The sequence below is a fragment of the Puma concolor genome, chromosome C2 (genome assembly GCF_028749965.1).
Source record: "Puma concolor isolate L17-30 chromosome C2, mPumCon1.1.hap2, whole genome shotgun sequence".
NCBI lineage: Eukaryota > Metazoa > Chordata > Mammalia > Carnivora > Felidae > Puma > Puma concolor.
The window spans coordinates 52,971,911-52,996,457 of NC_141675.1; the positions used below are offsets into that span (position 1 = coordinate 52,971,911).

The following is a 24,547-nucleotide window of genomic DNA, read 5'->3' on the forward strand; positions in this document are numbered from 1 at the left end:
ACTAGGAGACTGGGACTGAAGCTTTTTATTATGGGATATACATAACACTGTTAGTATTGGGACACTTGTACATCATGACACTGTTACAGAATCTGTATAGTTCTATACTGTAATGAAGACATTTATACAGAGTGACACTTTGCAATTTGGCCCCATAAGCTAGGGATCCATGAAGATCTGGAATACACAGCATTTATAAGCATGTTGATACTTCATCCAGCGTTAGGATCTTCATTTATTCCAGTTGTGCTTCCTTTGGCAGACGGCTGTTATGCTTTACTTTAGTACCATATTGTGGATGCCAGAGAACTTGCATTTGCCAAGGAATAATCTCCTGCAAGTAAAGGAAACTAATGCTGTGATAAAATTCAGAAAACATTTAAGAAAACAGTGTTGGGTTTATAGGACAAAATAGTCCTTACAAAGAGCAGCATAAAAGAAGTTAAATGGCTACCAGTATAATATACTTCAGCCTGGTATCTATTTTAATTTACATGAATTCTTACTTAGAGTCAGAATTATGACTTGGGCATACGCTGTGGCTACAAGTCTCCGTTTTCAAAGTCCCATCAGATAAAGGTAAAAGGTACTTTACCTGAGATGCAATGTCATGAAGTAGAATGGTGTAGTCGAATTCAATGAAGTCATCATTTCTTTGCTATCATAAAAAATAAAAACCTGGTGTTTGAAACTTCATATCTTTGGCAGAAATGATATGTTCATTTTAAAATTGAGCTTTCATTACTAGATGATTATAATACTTGCATTTAATAAGTAAAAATTAAAAAATTGAATGTTATAATTTACTTAGCCTGATCAGATAAACTGTGTTCTTATAAAGTAAGTTTTCTTTCAACCTACATTTTAAAATCATGATTTTCCACCTGGTACTCTAAAAGTTGTGTACCCTTGGGGTACCTGGGTGGCTCAGTCTTTTCAGCAGACGACGCTTGATGGTTCGGTTCATGATCTCATGGTTCGTGAGTTCAAGCCCCATGTCAGGCTCCGCCCTGGCAGTGTGAAGCCTGCTTGGGATTCTTTTGCTCCCTGTCTCTCTGCTCCTCCCTCATTCACACACACTCTCACAGAATAAATAAATGAATTTCGTGTACCCTTTTTAGGTTCTGGGCTGCGATAGCTGCTTTAGAGTATTAATGATTAAAGAGTGTCATTTAAGATTCCTTAATGTTTCCATTATGCAGAAAAGCATTATTTAAGGGATAAACTACTGGAATGAGTGTTTACATTAAAGGAAACCAATTTTATAATAGAAATTTTCTTTTTAAAAATTGAAAATAATGAAACTTAATGTAGTTATCTGGTTTTATAATTAAAGCTTTGTGCTGCTTATTGCTTTGGACATACAAAGTATTTATACCATCTACACCATATACACAGAAATACTGCATCCACAGACTTTAAACTACATTCACCAGAGATTTGCTGTACAAGGTTCTTGGCTTATAATCAATGTATTGAAACAAACCCTAGCCTCCGAGGGACAGCACAAGCTGCTGTGGCTCCTTTGGTTAACAGGGATTATAAATGTGCAATAAACCTTTCTGCTGAAATTTTAGTTAATGCTTTAAAACTTTGATGAACGGTTACAGGAGTTTTCTTTCATAAAACTACTAGTACTGTCTTGTGTATATTTTGCTACAAAAACATGCCTTGAAAACCATGATTATGACTGTGTAATTTCTGTAACCTGGACCTGTTACTCAATTATTTGAGGCCTCAGTACCCCTACAGGAATGTTGTAACCAAAGCTGATATCTACAGAAGTGCATTAGAAAAAGGCTGTTTCTGAAAATGTTGTAGATTTGTTAGGGATTTGGCATCATGTTGTGACAACTGTGATAGGGTGTCCTGCCCCCCAGTGCCCGTAGGTATCATGTGGTTACAAAACCCTGTGGAGCAAAGGTGCTCCAGTTGCCTTGCAGTTTGTTACCAGCAAGCCAAAACAAGTCATGTGGAAAGTCCTTTTCACTTACAGAGCTCAGACTGTTTGTTGTGGTTTCTTTGTACTGTTTTTCTTTATATCTTTTACATACCAACAGTTGACTTTTTAACCTCTTAATAAGGCTAAAATGTAAAGCTGACTTTATCTCCTTAAAGTCTAGAAAGAGGCAGTTCTAAATAGTCCTATCAGACTTGAAACACCAGGCTATCAACAAGAAACGGAAGTTGTAGATTATGGCTAAAGGGGTTATAGGAGAAACTTATATTCAGCAAGCTTCACAAAGATTAAGATTGTAATATTTTTGTTCCGGCTGATCCCTGGGGCAAAAAAATGCCAGCATGTCTCTGAGTAACACTGGCACCACCATTTCAATAGAGGAGGAAAACAGAGGTAGTTTCAGTATTGCATACCTATAGAAATTTGAACACAAAATTTAGATTGCCAAAGGATATAATGTTTTAAGCTGAGCACAAGAACTGAATGCTATACTGCCTATAACTCAATATTTCACTCTCTTGGAAACTGCAGCTTCACTGTTTTTAGCCTTGGTTGTAAGTCTCACTCCTTCAAAATAACAGGCTCACTATTTTTAATATAAAATGACTAAAGGAACATTGTTTATCCAATTATAAATCATCATACTTTCTGTAAAATGAACTTTGTTAATAGTATATGTTATACAAATCACTTACCACTTGCTTGACAGTTTGTATTTTTACCATTTTATACCATGTGTTTTCAGTAGAATTCTGCCATATTATATAACCACAGGCAACCCAGGCTAAATGTCGAACTGGCTTCATTTCTGGAGATACATTTCCAAAACTGTCTGGGGAGGGAAACATTTATATGATAAATGGAATTACTTTATATATGCAATATTAACCTTTAAGAAAATCTAAATCTAAGTCATGTCTTTGTTTCCTTCAAATGTGTACAGAATATAATTTAAGCCCTGGATCTACAAAGTTGCAAGGCCCTTTTTTGTTGAATTAGATTGGTAATGAATATTTTTGCAAAAGCCAGTCTATTTCCAACATAATGTTAACATCTAACAGTTTTGAGGATAATTAACACTGATCTTAAAGTTGAAAGGAAATTTTCCATGCCATATTTATATACCTGGAATATTTTGTGCTTCAAGTGGTTCCTTCATAGACTTGAGTCTTTGATAAAATGTGTTATCTTCTTTATCTGGGTTCTTTCCAATTTCTCCTTCAAATGTGAAGTTGACTTCTGGTGCAGTATCTTGTCCCGTTAGAGGGTAAAGTACTTCAGCTGTACAGTTCAGTGTAACTTGCTGTTTGAAACATTTTGCAAAATATCTTTACATGTAGAAGGCCATCCATCACTAGCTGTCATTCTTGAGGTACAACATTAAAAGTGTTGGCCTTCTAATGGTGTTTGAAACTTCAGAGTGTCTATTACAGAGGTATCTAATTGGGTGTGGCCTACAGTTTTCTTAAAGATATCTAAAATAGATAACTTATTTTGTAACTTACAGGGTTTCATAATCTTACAAGTTCTTAAAACTTTAACTATTTCAGTATTAATGGGGTGTCCACTTGTAAGGCTAGATTTTAGTCTGATTTTATATACTACCTCTAGCCTTTGGTTACTTTTTAAGTCTTTCTGTTACTCCACTCTCTGCTTCTGAAATAACAGAAATATTCTCAAACCCAGATACAGTAATCTTATCTACATATAAAATTAGAAAATGTAGCATTGGTTCTGCTTTGAAAGATGGCTGTCTAGCAGCTTAGATGTCGTTTAATAAATCTCATGTTAGCCTGTATCTCTTCTGAATTATGCTCAATAAAAGGGCAAGCTTTTTATAAAATTTCAAGATGGTTGTGTTACAAATTGCAGTTCCTTTCTTTTAAGTTTGTCTCACTAATTATTTGGCAGGAATGTATTTTTTAAAAATTTCCTTGCCCCATTACTGAAAGATTCTTATCTGACATGGTGGTATCATTTGGTCATTTTATTCCTCATAAATATCTTTCAAATAAATCAAAAACAGAATGAGAAAGGCAGACATTTAAGAAAGTGATGATGACTGGAGAGTAAATTACTTCACTTGTTCGTATTAGGCATAAGTTCAGACTGTCCTATGAGTATATAACATTTTTTAAGGGAATTTATTTGAACTGAAATGTGTAGAGTCTTTGCTAACTAGCTCAATAGAATTACCTCATGTATCTCAATATATTTTAAAAAGCATAAAATCTGACCTATGCATAGTCATTATTTTTTTCAAGGCAGGGATTTCACAACAACTTAATACGATTTTATCAGCAAAGGTGATCTAAAATATTTCTAGAATCAAATTTTATTTAATAATAAAGGACATTTCACTTACTTTTTGGATAATTTCTTCCACAGAAAATTTAAGGCAATACTTATGTCCTCTTCCTGGAATATCCTATTAAGAAAACGTGATGAGTTATTACAAAGTAACTCAGTTCTTTGTATTGTTGGAAGAATACACTCTCATTTGGTTGGGGGCAGAGGGCTGACTGGCGGGGGTAAATGATCAAAGCCTTAGACCTTGAAAAAGGCATGTCACCATGTATAGAACTTCAGATTCAGGAAGTCCTGTATCAGGTTTATTTTGGATGAGAACAGAGAGGGGATTAAAAAAATATATATATATATATATCATCAGAGGACTTCAGCCTCTGGATCTGTGATCCTAAATTCTCTACAAAAGAAATTGTGAAACATCTTTTGATTCTAAGACGAAAAACAGGATATACCAAAGAAAAGGTTTTCAGAAAGCCCTGTGTACCTTCCAAATCGTGTTCAATGAAGGTGAATTCCATTTTGGGGCAGATAACTGCAAAGTGGCTAGAGATGTTAAGTATTATTTTTACTTACACATTAGTGGACCTACAAAATGAAACTTTAGCAAGTAAGACAAATGTTTAGGTATTTCACTTTTGAATCAAAGATACAATTAAGAGTTTATACCTCATTATATGGTGCAGTTTTGAAGTAACATCTACTCCCTGTCAGCTCTTATAGCCTATTAGTTGTATTTTATATCCGATAACTAAGCTTTTAGTAAAATGGAAACAAGGCTGGTTAGTGGTTACTTTGGCCGTAAGCATTTATTTTAACCCTTTGCCAGAGGGAGCACATCTTTTACCAGCAGTCTGTGGCAGTGGTGTTTGGGTAGTTAAAGAAACGCTTCAGCCCAGAATGCTTTTCTCTGACTTTGGTTGTCGGTTTCTCTTGCTTTTGCTTCCCCTTCATTTCGGTCAAAGGGTCTGGTAAGGATTGTTCATAAATTTTAGGCAAAGAAGAATCGTTTGGAAGACGAGTTTTTGTTCAGATTAGCGTAGTAGATGAGAAACACAGTAGCAGTTTTAAGGTTCTTTAGAATGGTTCCTACAGGTTTCACTCTGTAAAGGGTAAAATGCCGCCCCACATTTAGAACATTTTCCCATTTCTTTGTAATAGTGCCCATTAAAAAACGGCCTCTGCCTTTCCAAGAAAAAAAACCGCCCTCACTGCCCTGGAGTGGCAACTATCTCCAGAACTGTTAACTTCCCTAGACTTGCCTAGTCCCCAAACGGGCAAGGGTGAAGTGGAAGGGAAGTCGCACGAAGAACGAGGCTGAGACCCTCCGGAGTGGAGGGAAAGCGAGTAGGTGCGGGCCCCCGCCCGCTGCCGTCTGCTGGACTCACCTCCATGCTGGCTTGTTTGATAGTCTGCACCATAAACACCTTGTGGGGGGTCCCCTGCTGGTAGTTGATGCAATTCTCCGCCACCGAGGCCGCCCTGGAGGCCGGGAAGTGGGTCGGGGGGATTTCCATTCTTGGTGAGCGGCGGGTGGGTGAATGCACCGAGGCTCTGAGGCTCTAGCTTAAGGGACGGGACCCAACCGGTGCACAGAACCGGTGCTTCGCTGGTCCAGGCTCCTGCTGGGTAGCTGAGGCGGAAGAGTCGGCACGCCTGGTTCGGGCTGGGTGTGGGCAGGCTCGCCAGCTCCTACCGCCCCCCCTTCCCTCCTTCCCTCCTTCCGATTCGGGAAGCTGCCGCGGGGCGCTGGCTCCTGCGGCACCGCCCTTTTGCTGCCTACGTTTACTCGCTGGTTCCTGCCAGGGCGAGGGTCCTGGCCTTCTTTCCGGCTGGAGGGGGTGGAGGTGTGGGGAGGTGGGTTAGGTTGGCAGGGACGTCTTCCTTTCATTGACCTTTACTGAAGTTCCGGGAGGGCTTTTCTATCCTTTTCCTTTATGGAGCGCCTCTGGGGATTCCGTTTTCCTCTCCATTGGTAGAAGTATGGTTGCTTCACAGCCTGGAGCACACCTTCCTTGTATGCAAAGGGACAAAGTGCAAAGGAGCTCTAGGTAGTGAGTTCATTACTACTTTCTTCTTCCCATTCTGAGAGTCCAAGAGCCGGCTCTGTTTAATCCCCCCTTTCTGTGGGGTTTGCACCAATGCTGCCCAATCAGGGTATGAGAAACTGCAAACCATAGTATTAATGGGGATCAGGAGAAATAAAAAATACACCCGCACCCCTCTCTCCCTTACTAATCTTAGAAAAATGAGGTTTTGCTATAAATCATGCTTCTTACTTTATGAATCACTTTGAAAATTTTACTTTAAGAATTAAAACATAGGGGTGCCTGGGTGGCTCAGTCGGTTAAGTCAGACTCCTGGTTTCTGGTCAGGTCATGATCTCACCTCACCATTTGTGAGTTTGAGCCCTCATAGGGCTCAGTGCTAACAGTGCAGAGCCTGCTTTGGATTCTGTCTCACCCTCTCTGCCCCTCCCCTGTTCGCTTGCTTGCTCTCTCAAAACAAAATTTTTTTTTTTGAGAATTAAAACATACTTAACTTAAAGCACTGCACTGAAGTAATTTCTAACAAAGGCAAGAGTTTTTAAAGCTGCTTAAGCAAGCACAAACTTTCAGTAGACAGTGCATTTTCATTCTCCAGTTTTCTTAATTACCTTCTTGTTTTAGTTTTCAAGGGCCTGGCTGTTGTTTGGATTTGCTCTAGATCAAGTTAAGGTTCCTTTTTATCTGTATGGCCAAACCTTCACTTTAGCTTGTTGGCTTGGAAATAAAGATTCTTTGCTTTTTTCCTCAAAATAGATTTTTGAAGATTCTTTGGGTAATCATATGTGTTGTGGCACTTTTAAAAATAAGTTTAAAAATGTATTTGTAATGTATTGTCTTCCTCAAATACCCTCTTTAATTTACTAATAAAGTCCTTATTTGGAGTAAGTATATATTTTTAAAAACGTAAGGAGTGAGGCATTTCTGTCTTTTCTAGTTATATTAGCCAATAGCTGTCAAGTAAGTAGGGGATGAAGGGTTAGTTTCTCCTCTTAAGGCTTTTTCTCAAAAAAATTGAAGGTTGTTTTACTTTTTGGGGAGTGAGGAGGTGAGTCATTCATCTATCAGTCAACATCTTAGGTTTTCATTATGTGTGTGGGGGTGGGGTGTGTGTGTGTGTGAATTGCTTGAATCATGTGTTTCTATGATAATGTCCAGGAAAGAAAGGCTGAGTACATTCTGATGATACTGAAAGAGCTTGTTGCTGATAACATTTTTAGTTTCACAATTGCTAGTTAACATCTCCTGGCTGTTACCTGTTAGAGTTGTGAGAAATACAATATGTGAGTTTCCTAGATAAAGTCACCATTTGAAGCTTCATGAGTATGGTTACCATCTTTGCAGGTCAAAGCCAATTATGTAGGTTGTGACATATTAGACATTTACTAACAGCACACATGCTAATTTATGTTCTTTTGTAAGCATAATTATTACTTTAAAACTTAACTTTAGGGGCGCCTTGGTGGCTCAGTCGGTTAGGCGGCCGACTTCGGCTCAGGTCATGATCTCGCGGTCCATGAGTTCGAGCCCCGCGTCGGGCCCTGTGCTAACAGCTCAGAGCCTGGAGCCTGTTTCAGATTCTGTGTCTCCCTCTCTCTGACCCTCCCCCGTTCATGCTCTGTCTCTCTCTGTCTCAAAAATGAATAAACGTTAGGGGCGCCTGGGTGGCGCAGTCGGTTAAGCATCCGACTTCAGCCAGGTCACGATCTCGCGGTCCGTGAGTTCGAGCCCCGCATCAGGCTCTGGGCTGATGGCTCAGAGCCTGGAGCCTGTTTCCGATTCTGTGTCTCCCTCTCTCTCTGCTCCTCCCCCGTTCATGCTCTGTCTCTCTCTGTCCCAAAAATAAATAAACGTTGAAAAAAAAAAAATTAAAAAAAAAAAAATGAATAAACGTTAAAAAAAAAAAATTTAAAAAAAAACTTAACTTTAAATTATCACTTTAAAATGTTTTAACATTACTAAAATCATTTAAATAAAACACTTATTTACCTGGATGTTAAATAAACTGCGTTAAGAGACTCTCATTCCGATATTTGAGTCCTTCAAATCTTATTTACTAAAGCTTTATGAATGGTTAGTCAAAAGTCTGTTATCCTCAGATTTGAATAATGTGTGGGCTACCTTTAAAGTAACAATCATTGTGGCCCTCCGGGATCAGGTAAATTATTATAATTTTATATAACTACATGAACATAAAACTAAGTAAAAATGTCTATGGCTTGCAACCTTAGTACAACAATAAAATCAAAATAAATCTACAAAATAGAGATAAAACCAACACAGTTCTTTTTTTTTTTTTTTTAAATTTTTTTTTCAACGTTTATTTATTTTTGGGACAGAGAGAGACAGAGCATGAACGGGGGAGGGGCAGAGAGAGAGGGAGACACAGAATCAGAAACAGGCTCCAGGCTCTGAGCCATCAGCCCAGAGCCTGACGCGGGGCTCGAACTCATGGACCGCGAGATCGTGACCTGGCTGAAGTCGGACGCTTAACCGACTGCGCCACCCAGGCGCCCCAAAACCAACACAGTTCTAATTAACATTAATTTTATCGTGAGAGATGACATTTTGCCAAAACTAAATTGCCTTTCACAGCATGCTAGTGGTCTGATGGCAGGTATGGGTTCTTTTACCTTCAGCAGGCCTACTAGCTGCCTACCAAGTGATGTCTTAGTTCTCTCACTTCTTTTTTGAGCTCTTATAAAGTCTGTCTTAGTGTACCAGCCTCTAATACCTTTTGAAGTGAATGCATCATTTGCAGGTTACATAAGTTTATATTCTTGTTAGCCTTCTAGGAAAATGTTTGATTAAGAGTATTGGTTTTGGTGCAAATCCTGGCTCTGCTGCTTAATAGCCGTATCCTGTTGGGCAAGTTGTTTAGCTTCTCTGACCACAGGCTTTTCATCTGTAAAATGGTGATAGAAATTGTACACACGTCATAGTTGTGGTGAAGAGTCAATAAAACAGTCCATAAAAACTGCTTAGCACAGCCTGGTACCTACATGTTCCATTATTTGGCATCTGCTTAGTTACGATTCAGACACGGTCCCTGCAACTGCATAGATTACTTGTTTGTGAACTGGTCCTTCAGAGCAGTGCCGTCCAATAGAACTTCATACAGTGATGGAAATGTTCTGTCTGTGCTGCCCTGGACAGTAGCCACTTCCCACATTTGACTGTTGACCACTTAAAATGTGACTAGTACAACTGAGGAACTGGATTTTTAATTTTTAAAAAATTTTAATTTAAATGTAAGCATCCCTGGTTAGTGATTAACCTATAGATAGCACAGGTCGAGAATATATTTGTACAGATGTTATATTATTATGTTGAAAACAAGTTGAAAACAAAATTTTAAATGTCTGAGAGAACTTGTGCATACCCAAGAATTTGTCAGTGGACCATAGTTTTGGAATCCCTTCAGTAATTCTGTGGTGCTTTGAAGCTGTTTCTCTTCTGCTTCTGTTCTCTTAGTTCTGAAAAAGGGTTTTTTCCCTCCCAGGAAAATTAACCTTTCAGCATTTTGTTTTTCACAGCCCATCCTGAAGCTCTTGGCAGCTGGAATATTATATAAAGGCAGTTTATCAGGCACATTCACACTTAGGCTTTTAATGAAATCTGCGTATTCCAAGCTGGCATCTCCTACCAAAGTTAACATTTACTTCTCCCAAACCACTCACAGATCTGTATGTAATACACTCATTAATGTCCATTTACCTGCAGTTATCTGAGATAATTTTGATAGCGGCTGGCCTCCTCCATCTTAGGGTCTTGAGGAAGGTTTCATTTAAAAAAAAATTTTTTTTAACGTTTATTCATTTTTTTGAGAGAGAGCGAGCAGGGGAGGGGCAGAGAGAGAGACACACACGAGAATCCGAAGCAGGCTCCAGGCTCCCGGCTCCCGGCTCCCAGCCACCAGCACAGAGCCTGATGGGGGGCTCAAACCCATGAACCGTGAGATCATGACCTGAGCCGAAGTCGACCGCCCAGCCGACTGAGCCACCCGGGTGCCCCTAGGAAGGTTTCATTTTAAAGGAAGAAATGCCCTGCAGACAGTAGATACTCAGGACATTTTTTTTTTTCCAGTGAAATAGTGTATGTTTACAAATGTTTAATATGCATATAAAGTGCATATTCTTTTTACGTCATCATTAGTGGTTTGAAGTAAACACTGAGCTGTCTATGTATGTGTCTCTTTAAATGACTTACTTAATGTTGGTCATTATTTTGCCATTATTCTTTCTGGGTGTTAATCCATCTGCAACTCTCTTCTCTGGTGTTCTGTCACTCCATAACTTCCAAGTAGTAAACACAAATAGAAACCATCTGATTAAATTAACTGCAGAGCTCCTATTTTCAAGTGACTGTCTTCAGTTGTGGAGATTTAAGAAGAAAACACTGTGTCCCAGGGAAGGGAGGCATTCCAAAAGAAGAGGGTGAGTTCTTTGGAATGTAGGTTACAAGAACAAGAACCTTAGATGGACTTTTAATACTTTTACTTTCCTACTTATGAAGTAAAGAATTGGCATAATTAAACCCATGAATTACTTTGGTGTTGTATGCCACCATACTTCAAGTAAAAACAGGAAAGAGAGAATTTTTCTTCCAATTTATTTTATTTTTGAGAGAGACAGAGAGACACAGTGTGAGTGGAGGAGGGGCAGAGAGAAAGTGAGACACAGAATCCAAAGCAGGCTTCAGGCTCCGAGCTGTCAGCACGGAGCCCAACGAGGGGCTCAAACTCATAAACCGTGAGATCATGACCTGAGGTGAAGTTGGACACTCAACCGACTGAGCCGCCCAGGCACCCCAGGAAAGAATGACTTTTTAAATAAATTTTGTAATGAAGTTTTATGGCAAGGTCATTATGTTCAAAGGAAGAAGTAAAAATGGTGAAATGTGGTTTTTCATTTAAACCAGGAGTTATTTCATTTTGGTAATTACATAATGCTGTCTTAAATTTTTTTTTCCTCCTAAATCACTTTCAGGTTTGAATTTACACATAAAAAACAATCTGGTGGTGCAGGCCAGTTTGGAAAAGTGATAGGTGTACTGGAGCCTCTGGACCCAGAGAACTACACTAAGTTGGAATTTTCAGATGAAACATTCGGGGCAAACATTCCAAAGCAGTTTGTGCCTGCAGTAGAAAAGGTAAAAACAAAAATAACTTTCTTACATTTTTTTCAACAAGCTTATTAATAAAGGTATGAAATCATATATTTTTTAAAAGTTTTATTTATGTAATCTCTGCACCCAGCGTGGGGCTTGAACTCACAACCCCGAGATCAAGAGTTGTATTCTCTTCCGACTGAGCCAGCCAGGCACCCCTCAAATCATATTTCTTTCACATTGTCTCCCATAGTTCATTTTAGTTACAGTCCTGCTTCTTTATCTGATTGTTAAGCTTTCCATCTGATTTAGAATCTTCAATTCATTAAGTTCAAGAGCTATAAATATATGCTATGACAATGTGGGGGAAGTCATTGTTTCTTAATCATAGTTATTATATTTCTTTTGATAAATTGAACCTACCTCATTAATTGTAATCAATAATTAAGATTCCCAACATCTCGGTTCTCCTGTCATCTCTGCTACTTATTAATGTCATCTTTGGTAAATCATGGTGTTCAGAGGCAGTTTCTTCAACTGAGAGTAAATAAAATACTTAAACCTCAATCCCTCACAAACTTGAGGACCAGATAATACTCTATGACATCTCTTTGTAAATTGCAAAGTGCTTTGCACATACAAGGGGTTAGTGCTTTGTTGGCTTATCAGGTCACAGGCTTTAAGACTGTTGTAAACCTTCAGCAACTGTCTGTTCTCATAGATTGAGATTTTTAAGTTTTCATTTACCCTTTTAACTTAGAAATATTTACTAATAGATTTTAATTTTGGCTTTAGTGGAGGAAGCATTTTTTGGGGGGATCAGTGTATTTCATTCATTATACTTAATTTCAAGACAATATTTCGTCATTCTCATACTTTTAAGTTGTCTTCTATTCTCCAAGATTAATGTAGGTGAAGGAGAGCTTATATTTTTTCCAACATACAGAGTGTACAGTCTTGCAGTGTCGTAAATACATTGTATTGCATGTGCAGCCATGTGATTGTTTGCCAAGAAAAACTAACTTGAATTGGGGGAGCTCTACAAATATTTAGGTGAAATGACTGAAAAAGAATTGCAAGCTTATCAAATTATACCTTTAAAATATGTTTAGTTTATTATTTATCAGTCATACCTCAGTGAGGCTGTTTATTTTAAAAAAACTGCATTTGGAAAAATAAAATTACTTTCGAATTCTGGTTCTTACTGACGTATATAATGCTAAAGCTATAATGTCTGATCTGCCAATGAGGCACAACAGGGATGGGTGTCTGGTCGGAGCTCAGGTCATAGCTGTTGAGCCAATGCCAGTTTTGATGGAGGTACTCTTACTTGCCTTTCCTCTGTTTCCTCCTTTTAAGATTAAGAGCAGGCTGTCTGCATAATGGGTTATAACGGGTATGCAATTCCTGAAGATGGTAAGGGTTAGCACTCAGCATCATTTTTAAAACAGCTCACACCTTTAAATGATATGCTTTTCCAAGGTATTGTTCATCTAGATGCCACAGTGATAAAACTTAAATAGTGAAGGTGTTGAACTTTTTAAAACTTCTCTTTTTTTCTTGAGGGATGAAATGTAGTATTCATAAAAATGCTTAACTTCTAAACAGTAAAATGTTTGGGTATTCTTGGTAATTCATCTGCAAGTGAAATCCATTCACTCCAGAGGTTGTGTTCATTCATTAACAGGGGTTTTTGGATGCCTGTGAGAAAGGCCCCCTTTCTGGTCACAAGCTCTCTGGGCTCCGGTTTGTTCTGCAAGATGGGGCACATCACATGGTTGATTCCAATGAAATCTCTTTCATCCGCGCAGGAGAAGGTGCTCTCAAACAAGGTATTCTGAGTCCTGGCACTTGTTCCAAACTGTGTCTGTTTTCCCTGATAGACCATCAGAGCCTCAGAGGGCAGCCCTGCCTTCTGTTTCAGTCTTGTCCCCCCAGAGCACTAGGCAACCCACCAGGGAACATGGCAGGTTCTGGGCATATATTTATAGAATCGAAGTGAGGACAGGTTGCTGTGTCCTCACTTTATAGATAATCTCTAAGTTCTATCAAGAGATAGGTGTTTTAATGTGAATCATGCCTAACAAAATCTTATTTTCTTTGTGACTTAATTTCCCATTTTCCTATCAACACAATCTTTAGATTATGACAAGTTTTCCAAACCACAGATTTTGACTGCATTTTTAATAAAGAAAATGAAGGATTTTCTCTCCTATTCACAAGTGAAAAACGAAAACACAAATTATGAATGGCTTCCACTGGTTTAAGTAATATAAGGAATTAGAGCCTGGTCAAGAAATGAGTGACCTTCTCCAACCACTGCCCCACACCTGATCATAGATGCAAATGGAAGAACAACATGAAATCAAAGTCCAAAATTCATACAGAATCAATAAAACTGTGATTTATAGAATGCTTAAAAAATGTGCTATGATTTATCTGATTTTCCACTGTCCATTTTGATACTCTTTGATAAAAATATTTCTGAGATGTTTTGTGAATCATAATATAATTGCCCTGTGTTAAGACACTTATGGACATTATTAATAATGAATACAGAAGAGATGACAAAGAGAATAAACTTTCTGGGTTCAAGATACAAGTTTCAAGTTCCTTTGTTGAATAACCCTGATGTGAAATTGCTGTGTTACTTGCTTTTCTCTTTTAAAAGCAATAGATCAGGGGCGCCTGGGTGGCTCAGTCAGTTGAGTGTCTGACTTCGGCTTAGGTCATGATCTCATGGTTTGTGAGTTCAAGCCCCGTGTCAGGCTCTATGCTGAGTGCTCAGAGCCTGGAGCCTGCTTCCAATTCTGAATCTCCCTCTCTCTCTACCCCTTACCCGCTTGCACTCTCTCTCTCAAAAATAAACAAACATGAAAAAAAAAAAAGCAATGGATCAGATATATTTGCCATTGTTTAGGTTTCTGGTTCATCAGGGTTTTAATACACCTTTATTCTGTGCGAGAAAGGGTCACAATGTTAGCAGTTTTGCACAAGGTCTGCACTGTAAAGTTTACCGAGTTCTTTCAAAATACTTTGCCATCCTCAAAACACCTAAAAGCCTACAATATCATACATAAGAAAATTACTTATAAATTATGGAATTCCTGACATCTAAATAAGTCACTAAAAATAGCATGACTGTAATGTTTCTATAAAATATTTCTTAGAATTCCGATCATTTCTATTTTCCCTATTAAAAACAGAACTTAGGGGCGCCTGGGTGGCTCAGTCGGTTGAGCGGCTGACTTCGGCTCAGGTCATGATCTCACGGTCCGTGAGTTTGAGTCCTGCGTCGGGCTCTGTGCTGACAGCTCAGAGCCTGGAGCCTGTTTCAGATTCTGTGTCTCCCTCTCTCTGACCCTCCCCCGTTCATGCTCTGTCTCTCTCTGTCTCAAAAATAAATAAACGTTAAAAAAAAAAAAAAAAAAAAAACAAAACACCTATCTCTTCCCCTCTAGGATGTTTATCACTTTAATATATATTAAGATAGACAAATTAGTTATAATCACTTTATGTACTTTTTTCAGCTTTGTTGCAGTATAACTGACAAAATTGTAAGATATTTTAAGTGTACACATGATGATTTGATATACATATATATTGTGATACATTCTACAACTACAGTTAAGTTAGAAATCACCAATTGTTCTATGCTGGTTCTTGACTGGAAATTGGTAGCTTTCCTGAAGATAGAATTTACCCAAAGCCAGATAATTGGTATGGTTGTCAGTTAACAACTAGCCTTATCGTCTTTTTTAATTGCTCCTGTATGAAACATAATTAAATGTAGATATATATGCCCATTGTATACACGTACATATCCATGAAAACAGTCTGTATGTGAATATTAACTAAACAGTTGAATATGTGCCATTTGCTTTTTTAATTATTTAAGTGTGATTAACTGCCTGGTGGGTGTACACTAGATGGTAATTGGGAATTTTGTTTTTGCCAGGTAAACGTGTAAATAAGCAGGATACTGGCATGAAAATTAATTACTTTGCTGTTTCCCCATCTGTTACTTAATCACCCATGACTAAAAGACAAAAGTGTATGAGGGTAAAAGGAAGTTCTTAGTTCAGTAAGAAAATCAACTTTTCATTCATATTCCTCTGTTGAATGCCATATGAGAGTTTGGGGGTGAAAACGTTAATAAATGAGCCCCGTATCAGGGTAGCTGAGGCTTATGAGCTATTCTCTATTATCAAAATTGGAAGAAAAATAATTCAAATTCTCAGGTATGTTTTCATTAAAAAAAATGAAAATTGGAACTGTGTTGAGTCACAGTTTAAACTTTGTCCCGGAGATTAATCAGTGATGTAACTAAAACTGAAATATAAAATTGGAGGTTCTGCTTGGCCACAGGTGTGACCATTGCCATCATTTTCTGTGGCCAGGTTTTAGAAAAAGAACTATGCTTGGTCTCCCCAGAAACATCACACTTGTGGCAATCTACAAGAGAAATAAAAGCCTGGAAATAAGGGTTAGCTCATTTAACTTGACAGTCCCCTTTCTTTGATCTCCTGCCCCATTATGTGATGGGCTTTGAGTTTAAATCCCAGCTCTGCTCCCCATTTACTGTGTGGAGATGTGCAAGTCATTGGAACTTCCCCCAGGCTGCTTGGAGATAGTAATTCCACAGTATTAAACGAAAGAATGTAAAATTAAATATAAGAATGTATTTGAAAACACTTGAGCATGCAGCCTTGGGCAGTGAATGCTAATCACTCTTTCCTTCATGTTACCTTTGACTTAGTACTGTGACATGCCACCCATTCCCCAGCTTCTTGCCTCAAGTGGTCATAATAACATGTGTCGATCACTTATGTGCTATGTATTATGCTGAGCGTATCTTAATGTTCACAATGACCTTACAGTTGAGAAAACCTGGGACTCAGAGCAGTTAATTGAATGGCTCAAGGTTACATGATAGTGGCGGAGCTGAGAGTTAAATCCCAGGCAAAAGTCCTAGCCTTTGACTACCGCCTCATATGGCTTCTTCAGAATCTGGCCTGGTGTTATCAGTGTTATTCCTGGTGGGCTGAAATAAAAATAATATCCTGGTGTTATTCCTGGTGGGCTGAAATAAAAATAATATGCCCCCTGCCCACCACTTCAGGCTTAAAAGTTCCCATGCTGATACTGGTGTCTTTACTTGTTATCGTAAAAAGCTGTAGACCACATACATGGATGTGCTTGAAGAAAAAAATGCTTTTAGGAGTTGGCTGCCATGTGGCTATTGAATATAGCAGGGTGAATTAGCTCCGGAGTGTTGTCACAGGGGGTTAGAAGAAGGCGTGAGTAAGGACAAGATTCTTTGGAAGTGAGTCAGCCGGTGAATTGAGGGAGGAAGAAGGGTGTAAAAGGAGAAAAGCAGGATGTGAGAATATGAAACTGAGAACTGGACAGGACATCCTCAACAATTAAGTATGGGCACTGTGTACTTAGCCCTTCCTTCCCTTTAAAACTGACCCTTTCACAATCTAGCTCTTATGTTACTCACCTATGGAAAATACTAGATAGTGTGTACTAAATCTTGTCTGCACACATCTTCCTGGGTGCCTTTTTCTGCATTAATTGCATTTATTTAGAGCCAAGGAAGCTCTGCTGTTGTGAGAACCCAAGACGTCATGAGAAATAGAGCTGTTTCTACTGCATAGAATTGTTAGTCTGCTGTTTTAGATGTCTGTATAGGGTTCTCCGGGGCTTAGATGATGGAGCTTAGGAGTCTGCAAAGTTCAGTTATTTCTCTTTTTTAGAACAAAATTCACTAATTAGGACTAATTACTCAAAGGTAGGTCTGAGCTTTGATTTGAATTAGAAAATATTTCAAAGAGATCCAAGTATATTAAATTGCCTTCCTTATAGTTATTGCACTTAAGCTAAGAGTGTCTTTAGGAGAAGTGCTTTAATTAATATACAAGAATGATTGCTAATTAATTATAAACAAATTAATGCTGGGAAAACTATGATTATCTTAAAATATTTTGACATCTTTTCTGTGTTTTGCTTAAAGTTTTTATTTAGAGATAATTCATCCAGTCTAAGGCTGAAGTAATACTCCATACTATCATAACATTAAATTTAAATATGAATGTTTGAAATTTTATTCTATTCTCTTCACATTGTTACAGTTAAACCTCAGTCGGCATTTGTCACAGTAAGAAGTATTCTGGGTACATATTAAGGGGGATAAAAAAGCAGCCTGGACACACACATTGGACATACACATTTTAATTCTTCAATATCTCTTAGCATCCAGGGTCTTTATTTTGCAGGTGAAGAAACTTGAGGCCTGGTTTCTTATTAGGGGCAGGGCATAAACTTATGAGGGGCATATAACTTATTAGGGGCGTATAACTTATTAGGGGCAGGGCAGAAACTAGAACCCTGGTCTTCTGATTCTCAATAACATGTTGAAATTGTTTAGAAAAGGAAAGACAGATCTCAGGTGTGACTTGATAATTTTCTCCAAATATATGATAAAAGTTATTTGATGATAAAAATAATCATCTTCTAGGGACCAACCATAAAGAATCAGTTTATCTGGTCAAAGACTTAACAGTTAGTTGTCTTTATTCCTGAAAGTATTCAGAGGGAGAAAATAAGTAACCCTCAACTGGATAGTTTAGATGGTAAAGGACTTGACTGAATGTTGCGTGAAGACCTCTTTTATATTATTCTCTGCAGCTTAGTAATGTTTAAGGATTAAAATAAAGTAATAGAAATAGTAGTACTATCATTATGTATTATCTTATTGGAATTTCTGTTTAGGAGAGGGACTATTACTGCTACTAGAAAAAAGTCCAGGTCAAATATTTTAACCTCGTCACTCGTGTATACCTTTGGAGGACACCCTCTATTTCCTTTTTGTATATCTAGTAGAAAAGAGTTACCATTTGTCTAAAGGTTAATAAACTAATTTGTAAATTTTTTTTAATCCAGCTTTGGCAAATGCAACATTATGTATTCTTGAACCTATTATGTCTGTGGAAGTCATAGCCCCAAATGAATTTCAGGGACCAGTGATTGCGGGAATTAACAAGCGCCATGGGGTAATCACAGGACAAGATGGGATTGAGGACTATTTCACGCTGTATGCAGAGGTAAGTACTATTGGTCACTGACAATCTTGCTTTTAGTAACCACAGAAGGAAATGAAAGTTTGTTTTTGGACAGTGTAGAGCAAATTGACACATTATCCTGGTTACTTGAGTGTTGTATTTGTGGCTTAGATATGTGTGGCAATTTTTATAATTTGCTATTAGAGCAACTCTTAAGTTGCTAAGCTAAAAATAAGATTTATATGTGCCTTTATGAATATTTCGTTTTCTTACATAGTTATGTGTCTTTCTCATTATAAGCTTTATTTGTATAGCTGTTTTATCATTTTCTCCCTGATTTGCTGGGATCATATTGAAGTCCATTGCCTGCATATATCACATTACATAAGGCCGCCTAGAAGACACTACTATCAGCATATTGAGGTGTCCAGAGGGAAGCTGTATTGACGTTTTCATGGGAGAAACACTTCTCACTGCTTGAGCTGCAGCCAGAGTGTGGAGGTTCTGAGGAGGGAAGGCCGTCAGTAGTGTCCACCCTGTGAAACAGAAAGATTTGGTTTCTAGTGGTGACTGTCAAATGAGTGTGTGTGTGTGTGTGTGTGTGTGTGTGTGTGTGTGTGTGTGTGTGTGTTATTTATTTTGAGACAGGGAGGGAGGGAGAAAGAGAAAGAGAGGGAGTATGCCTGAGCTGGGGAGGGGCAGGGAGAGAAAGAGAGAGAGAATCCCAAGCAGGCTCCACGCTGTCAGTGCAGAGCCCTACATGGGACTCTGACCCATAAACCATGAGATCATGACCTGAGCCAAAATCAAGAGTTATTTGCTTAACTGACTGAGCCACCCAGGCACCCCTCAAATGAAATTATTTTTAAATAAGGCTTTTACTCGCAGTAAAACAAAAATAGATTTCTCTGTCTTTTAATTCTTTTAAATCAAGAGTGGTTAGTAGAAACCCAAGTCTAAAGGAATTACAAGTCTTTTCTAAAATATTTTTCAATAAACAATACTAAAATATCTACTGTGTTTGTTTTCAGGTCCCTCTAAATGATATGTTTGGTTATTCCACTGAACTTAGGTCATGCACAGAGGTAAGCAGGTGTTTAAACTTTACTTTAGTGTTCTTTAAGAAACCACCCTACACAGCACTCAAATATGTGAAATCTTGTCTTTGCATGACTTTTCCTTGGTAGTTGTACCACAACAAACAAACAAAATCTCTTTTGTTGTTGTTTTAATTTCTTAGGGAAAGGGAGAATACACAATGGAGTACTGCAGATATCAGCCATGTTCACCGGCCACACAAGAAGACCTCATCAATAAGTATTTAGAAGCTACAGGTCAACTTCCTGTAAAAAAAGGAAAAGCCAAGAACTAACTTCCCTCACTTTAAGCTTACTAGCTGTAACTGAATCTGCAAGATTTAGATACTTTAATGGATTCCAGTGGAAAGAACTCATGCTGAAACAAATTTTAGAAGCCCTTCCTATTATATTCAGGAACTTCTGTTATATTCAAAGACAATTCTATGTATATCTCAACTCTGTTGATTGGTTTTATAGTTCATTGAAACACCTCGAATAAAATATGATTATTACTGAAATATATTTAATATTTAAGGGAAGAGACTGATTTCAGTTATACTTCTAAACTTAGAACGGTATGTCAACTTCCTTTCTGAATTTTTTGTCCTAAGAATTTTCAGCATCTAGAAGAGCTAAAACAGTACAAAGAACAGGCCTGTACAATCCATCTAGACCTTATAATAATGAACAACCTTGTTAATAGTTTGTTCATCAAGTAATTATTTTGTCATATTTGCTTTATCTGTTTATATCTCATACCTTTGTATTTAAATTTTTTTAAATTATTGTTTTGCTCTGAACAATAATTTGAAAGTGAATTGCATGTATCATGACACTTCTTGGGGTGTCCTCCTTTAATGAGCAGGCTTTTTTGTGGCAGGCAGCTGTGCTCACCACTGTACCACCAACGCACACTTGAACAAACTTTTTTTGTTTAAGAGTGGATTTCATATGTTCTTAGTAGAGAACATTTCTCAGATTCTTCATGGGAATATTAAAATGGCTAGTAAATTTCTAGCTGTTTTATATATAGGTGATTGCTTCAACTTGTGGCTTCTGCACATTTGTAACTGCCTGTTTTTATGTTAGTTTCTTGTGGACCTTTGAAATGAAAAGCAGATGCTTGCATATTTTATTCTTACCTATTTTAATCTCTCTGAAGCTCTGAATAATAAAATATAATTTACGTAGTTGCTGCCTTGTCAGTTTCATTCACTTGGTAAATGCTAGTTGAATTGGGGTCTGTTGGAATTTATCATATATTGTATTCACTGACATGGTGAAAGAACAAATGTTAAGTTTTTGTTTCTAGAATAGGTGGGACTTTCCCAGACAGTTCTACCATGTTGTTTAGAATTACTTCATCCCCAAATCATCTGATGTGACAGACATATCCTGGTCCTTTCCCTTAGTGGATAATAGAGATAAAATAATTATTTTAAATTCCTTTTTATTCTTGACTTATAGGTTTGGCTTTATAACTTAAGGTTTCTAGAAAAAGATTTTTTCAAGTATTGAGCATGTTTTCAAGGCATCTGCTAAATGCTTTAAATGCACTATCTAATATAGTTTTCACAACCCTATGAAAGTACTGTTACTGTGTCTGTTTTGTAATAGAGGAAGCAAAAACACAGAGAAGGTAAGTAATTCATCTAAAATCACACAGCTTGTTAAATTTTCACGTTGATAAATAGCTGTATTCATCAAACCAAGTTCATTTTCCCTATGAATATGTGTGTTGCTGTATAGTAGCATCAAGCCTGAATAATACTGTTGCTTTGGCATTTCATCAGCCTCTTGTACTATTAGTGATGACTTTGAAAATTGTTCCCGATGAGGAAATTCCTTCCTAGAATTTAGCTCAGTTTCTCTGGCTATTGCCAATAGTTAGGAATATCGGAACTGTGATGGAAAATTTGGATGTGTTTTTAACTTGGTAAACATTCTGCTTATAAAGACAGACCATCAGAAAAGAACCTAGATATTTAATCTAACACCAGCATTTCATAGGCAAAAACACAGGCTGGCTGATGGGAGTAACAAGAGTGGGATCACGTAGGGACAGATGTAGGAACAGAACCTGCATCTCTTGCCATCTCTTGCTAATTAGTTTGGTTAAAATTGGAAGAGACCGCATCCGAACCAAAGTCTGTAGCCAAAAAAAAAGAGAATATTCATAAATGAGGGTTTTTATCTATTACTCTAATGAAGGATAATTGTTGGCTAATATTTTTTTAATGTTTTATTTGTTTTCTTGAGAGAGAGTGCAAGCCGGGAGGGGCAGAGAGAGAAGGGGACAGAGGATCCGAAGAGGGCGCTGCAAGAAAGACCGTATTACTTGTGTTGGAGACAAGTAACAGCTCTAGGTAGTCAGTATTGCAGTGATTCCCAACCCACTAATTCTGACTGCACTTTAAAAGTCACATGGGGAGTTTAAGAAGAAACTCCCATTTCCAGCCCCTAGATACTTGGATCCTTTGGATTCAAGATCTAAAGTTTTCTTTTTTTTTTTATATTTTGTTAACGTTTATTTATTTTTGAGACAGAGAGAGACAGAGCATGAACGGGGGAGGGGCAGAGAGAGAGGGAGACACAGAATCAGAAGCAGGCTCCAGGCTCTGAGCCATCAGCCCAGAGCCCGACGCGGGGCTCGAACTCATGGACCGTGAGATCGTGACCTGAGCTGAAGTCGGAGGCTTAACCAACTGAGCCACCCAGGCGCCCCAAGATCTAAAGTTTTCCACCTGAGAGGCGCATGGGTGGGTCAGTCAGTTAAGCCTCCAACTTCGGCTTAAGTCATGATCTCATGGCTCAAGGGTTCGAGCCCCGTGTCATGCTCTGTGCTGACAGCTCAGCACCCAACTCTCTCTCTCTCTCTCTCTGTCTCTCAAAAATAAACATTAAAAGTTAAAAAAAAAACCATTGAAAGTTTTCCACTTGATTCGAATATACAGGAAAGTTTAAAGACCAGTATTTCTTGCACCTCCAAGACATGAAATGGAAGATTTGTTTAGATGTGTTGTATTATTAATGTTCTTTTGTATGATGTTAGAGTTTGGGATATAGGTTCTCAGTTTGATAACTCTACCTTTAAAGACATATGGTCAATTTTCCACCGTTTCTTTCCTCGCTCACTTGTTTAGTTTTAAATTACTAAAATTTTATCAATTCTGAAGTGTTAGACTTTTTCATCTTTAATATTTTTAAAATCCGGATGAGTTTTTAAATTGATGCAAATGGAACGAGACATCCACGAGGTAGTAGTAAATTGTGACATGCAGAAGTATATCCCTTTATAGAAGACACCTATTTGCATTGCTAACACTATAAATTGTTGAATGAGAGCTTTAATTGTTGCTTTTAAAGTGTCTTCAAATAACTAACACTGGAGTGCATCCTTGAAATAGTCTGTTGTATTTACAATTTATTGTGAGCATTCATTCATTCATTTATCCATTCAAATAAGTGCCAGGAAGCAAGTTAGGTGAAAGTATGACTTTGAAAGCTAGGAAAGGTCACAGAACAGGTCATAGAATTTTCTAACCTGAGGGAAACTGGAATAAACTCTTACGTCATGAAGAACTGTCATTCAGGAGCAAATATAGAAACTGCCAACTGACTTTCAGAATGTGTTTCATTTCTAACAATAATCCAGGTAAGAAAAATGAAAGTAGAAGGCAATGGAATGCAGATAAAATCCTGGTATTATTTTGTGTGTCTTAAAATTTTGAAAGTTCTAGAGATAAGGAAAATAAATGTGATGCTGTATATACCTGTTACTGGCTCAGTGACTCGGAAGAATTTAGACTTTTTCTTTTTTTAATTTAAGTTTATTTCTTTTGAGAAAGAGCACAAGTGGGGGAGGGTCAGAGAAGTAGAGACAGAATCCCAAGCAGGCTTTGCAACATCAGTGCAGAGCCTGATACGGGGCTTGAACTAACGAACCGTGAGACCATGACCTGAGCTGAGATCAAGAGTCGGACCCTTAACCAACTTGCACCATCCAGGTGCCCTGGAAGAATTTAGACTCTTAATGAAAAGAAGACTTAGGGATTTTAAGAGTTTTTCATTTTATGTCAAGGCAGATGAAGTAATTTTTCTCTGCAGTTAGCTGACAAAATCAATACTAGTAAAATTTGGTCAGCAATTTAAGATGTTCTAATAGTGATACTAGGAATATTTAGTTGGTTTAAATTTTGGATGTTTTCTAAATTTAGACAATTAGTTGTGTTTGTGTGTTGTCTGTAGAATTCCTCTTCATAATCTGTTATACTGAAATCTGTAAAAGGGTTAAATCTGATTGAATAATGGTCATATTTGTGAGCTTAATCTCACTAATTTAAAAAATGCTTTTATGGGGAAGAGGACTTTGAGATAAGTGAGACTAGAAAGCTGAAAGCCCTTTCTGGCCCTTAATGTGATACTAAAAAGTTGATTAAAGATCACAGGACATTGAATATGCTAGTACTATAATGCTCTCCAGACCTTTTTTGAAGATTACTTAGGGAACTTCAGGTAGAGGTTTTGGTTTTGACTTGGTCTTGTCATGATTTAATCATTGTAGACTGATATTTTATTTTATTTTTTTTAATTTTTTTTAACGTTTATTGATTTTTGAGACAGAGCATGAACAGGGATGGGTCAGAGAGACAGAGGGAGACACAGAATATGAAACAGGCTCCAGGCTCTGAGCTGTCAGCACAGAGCCCGATGTGGGGCTCGAACCCACGAACTGTGAGATCATGACCTGAGCTGAAGTTGGACACTTAACCGACTGAGCCACCCAGGCGCCCCTAGACTGATATTTTAGAAAAGGTCTTTTCTTTGCATTATTATATAGGTGGGAGATCTGGTGTTTCATTTAAATGATTGTTTCCTGTGCTTCAGAATACTTAATGGTTCTTTAAATCAGGCAGATTTTGGGAAGGTGAATACAAAGGATTGGGGTTTAAATAGAAAAACATATAAACTAGATCTAAA

General features: G+C 37.8%; 2 protein-coding genes across 2 annotated transcripts in view; one reads left to right on the plus strand and one right to left on the minus strand.

Moving 5' to 3' along the window:
- GFM1 (G elongation factor mitochondrial 1) overlaps positions 1-20,757 on the plus strand; it is a 47,390-nt gene extending 26,633 nt beyond the window's left edge. The window contains exons 14-18 of the mRNA XM_025912898.2: positions 11,301-11,463; positions 13,109-13,253; positions 18,370-18,530; positions 19,520-19,573; positions 19,729-20,757. Of these exons, the coding sequence (XP_025768683.2) occupies positions 11,301-11,463; positions 13,109-13,253; positions 18,370-18,530; positions 19,520-19,573; positions 19,729-19,860 (655 nt within the window). The 3' untranslated portion in view covers positions 19,861-20,757. The remainder of the gene's footprint in view (positions 1-11,300; positions 11,464-13,108; positions 13,254-18,369; positions 18,531-19,519; positions 19,574-19,728) is intronic.
- Positions 11-5,963, minus strand: LXN (latexin). Its single transcript, XM_025912899.2, has 6 exons — positions 5,656-5,963; positions 4,326-4,388; positions 3,086-3,263; positions 2,656-2,792; positions 596-658; positions 11-334 (listed from the first exon to the last, which is right to left on the minus strand). Exons 1-6 carry the CDS (start codon positions 5,782-5,784, stop codon positions 236-238), a joined length of 669 nt encoding a protein of 222 aa, XP_025768684.1. The 5' UTR covers positions 5,785-5,963; the 3' UTR covers positions 11-235.
- Positions 20,758-24,547: the final 3,790 nt, after the last annotated feature.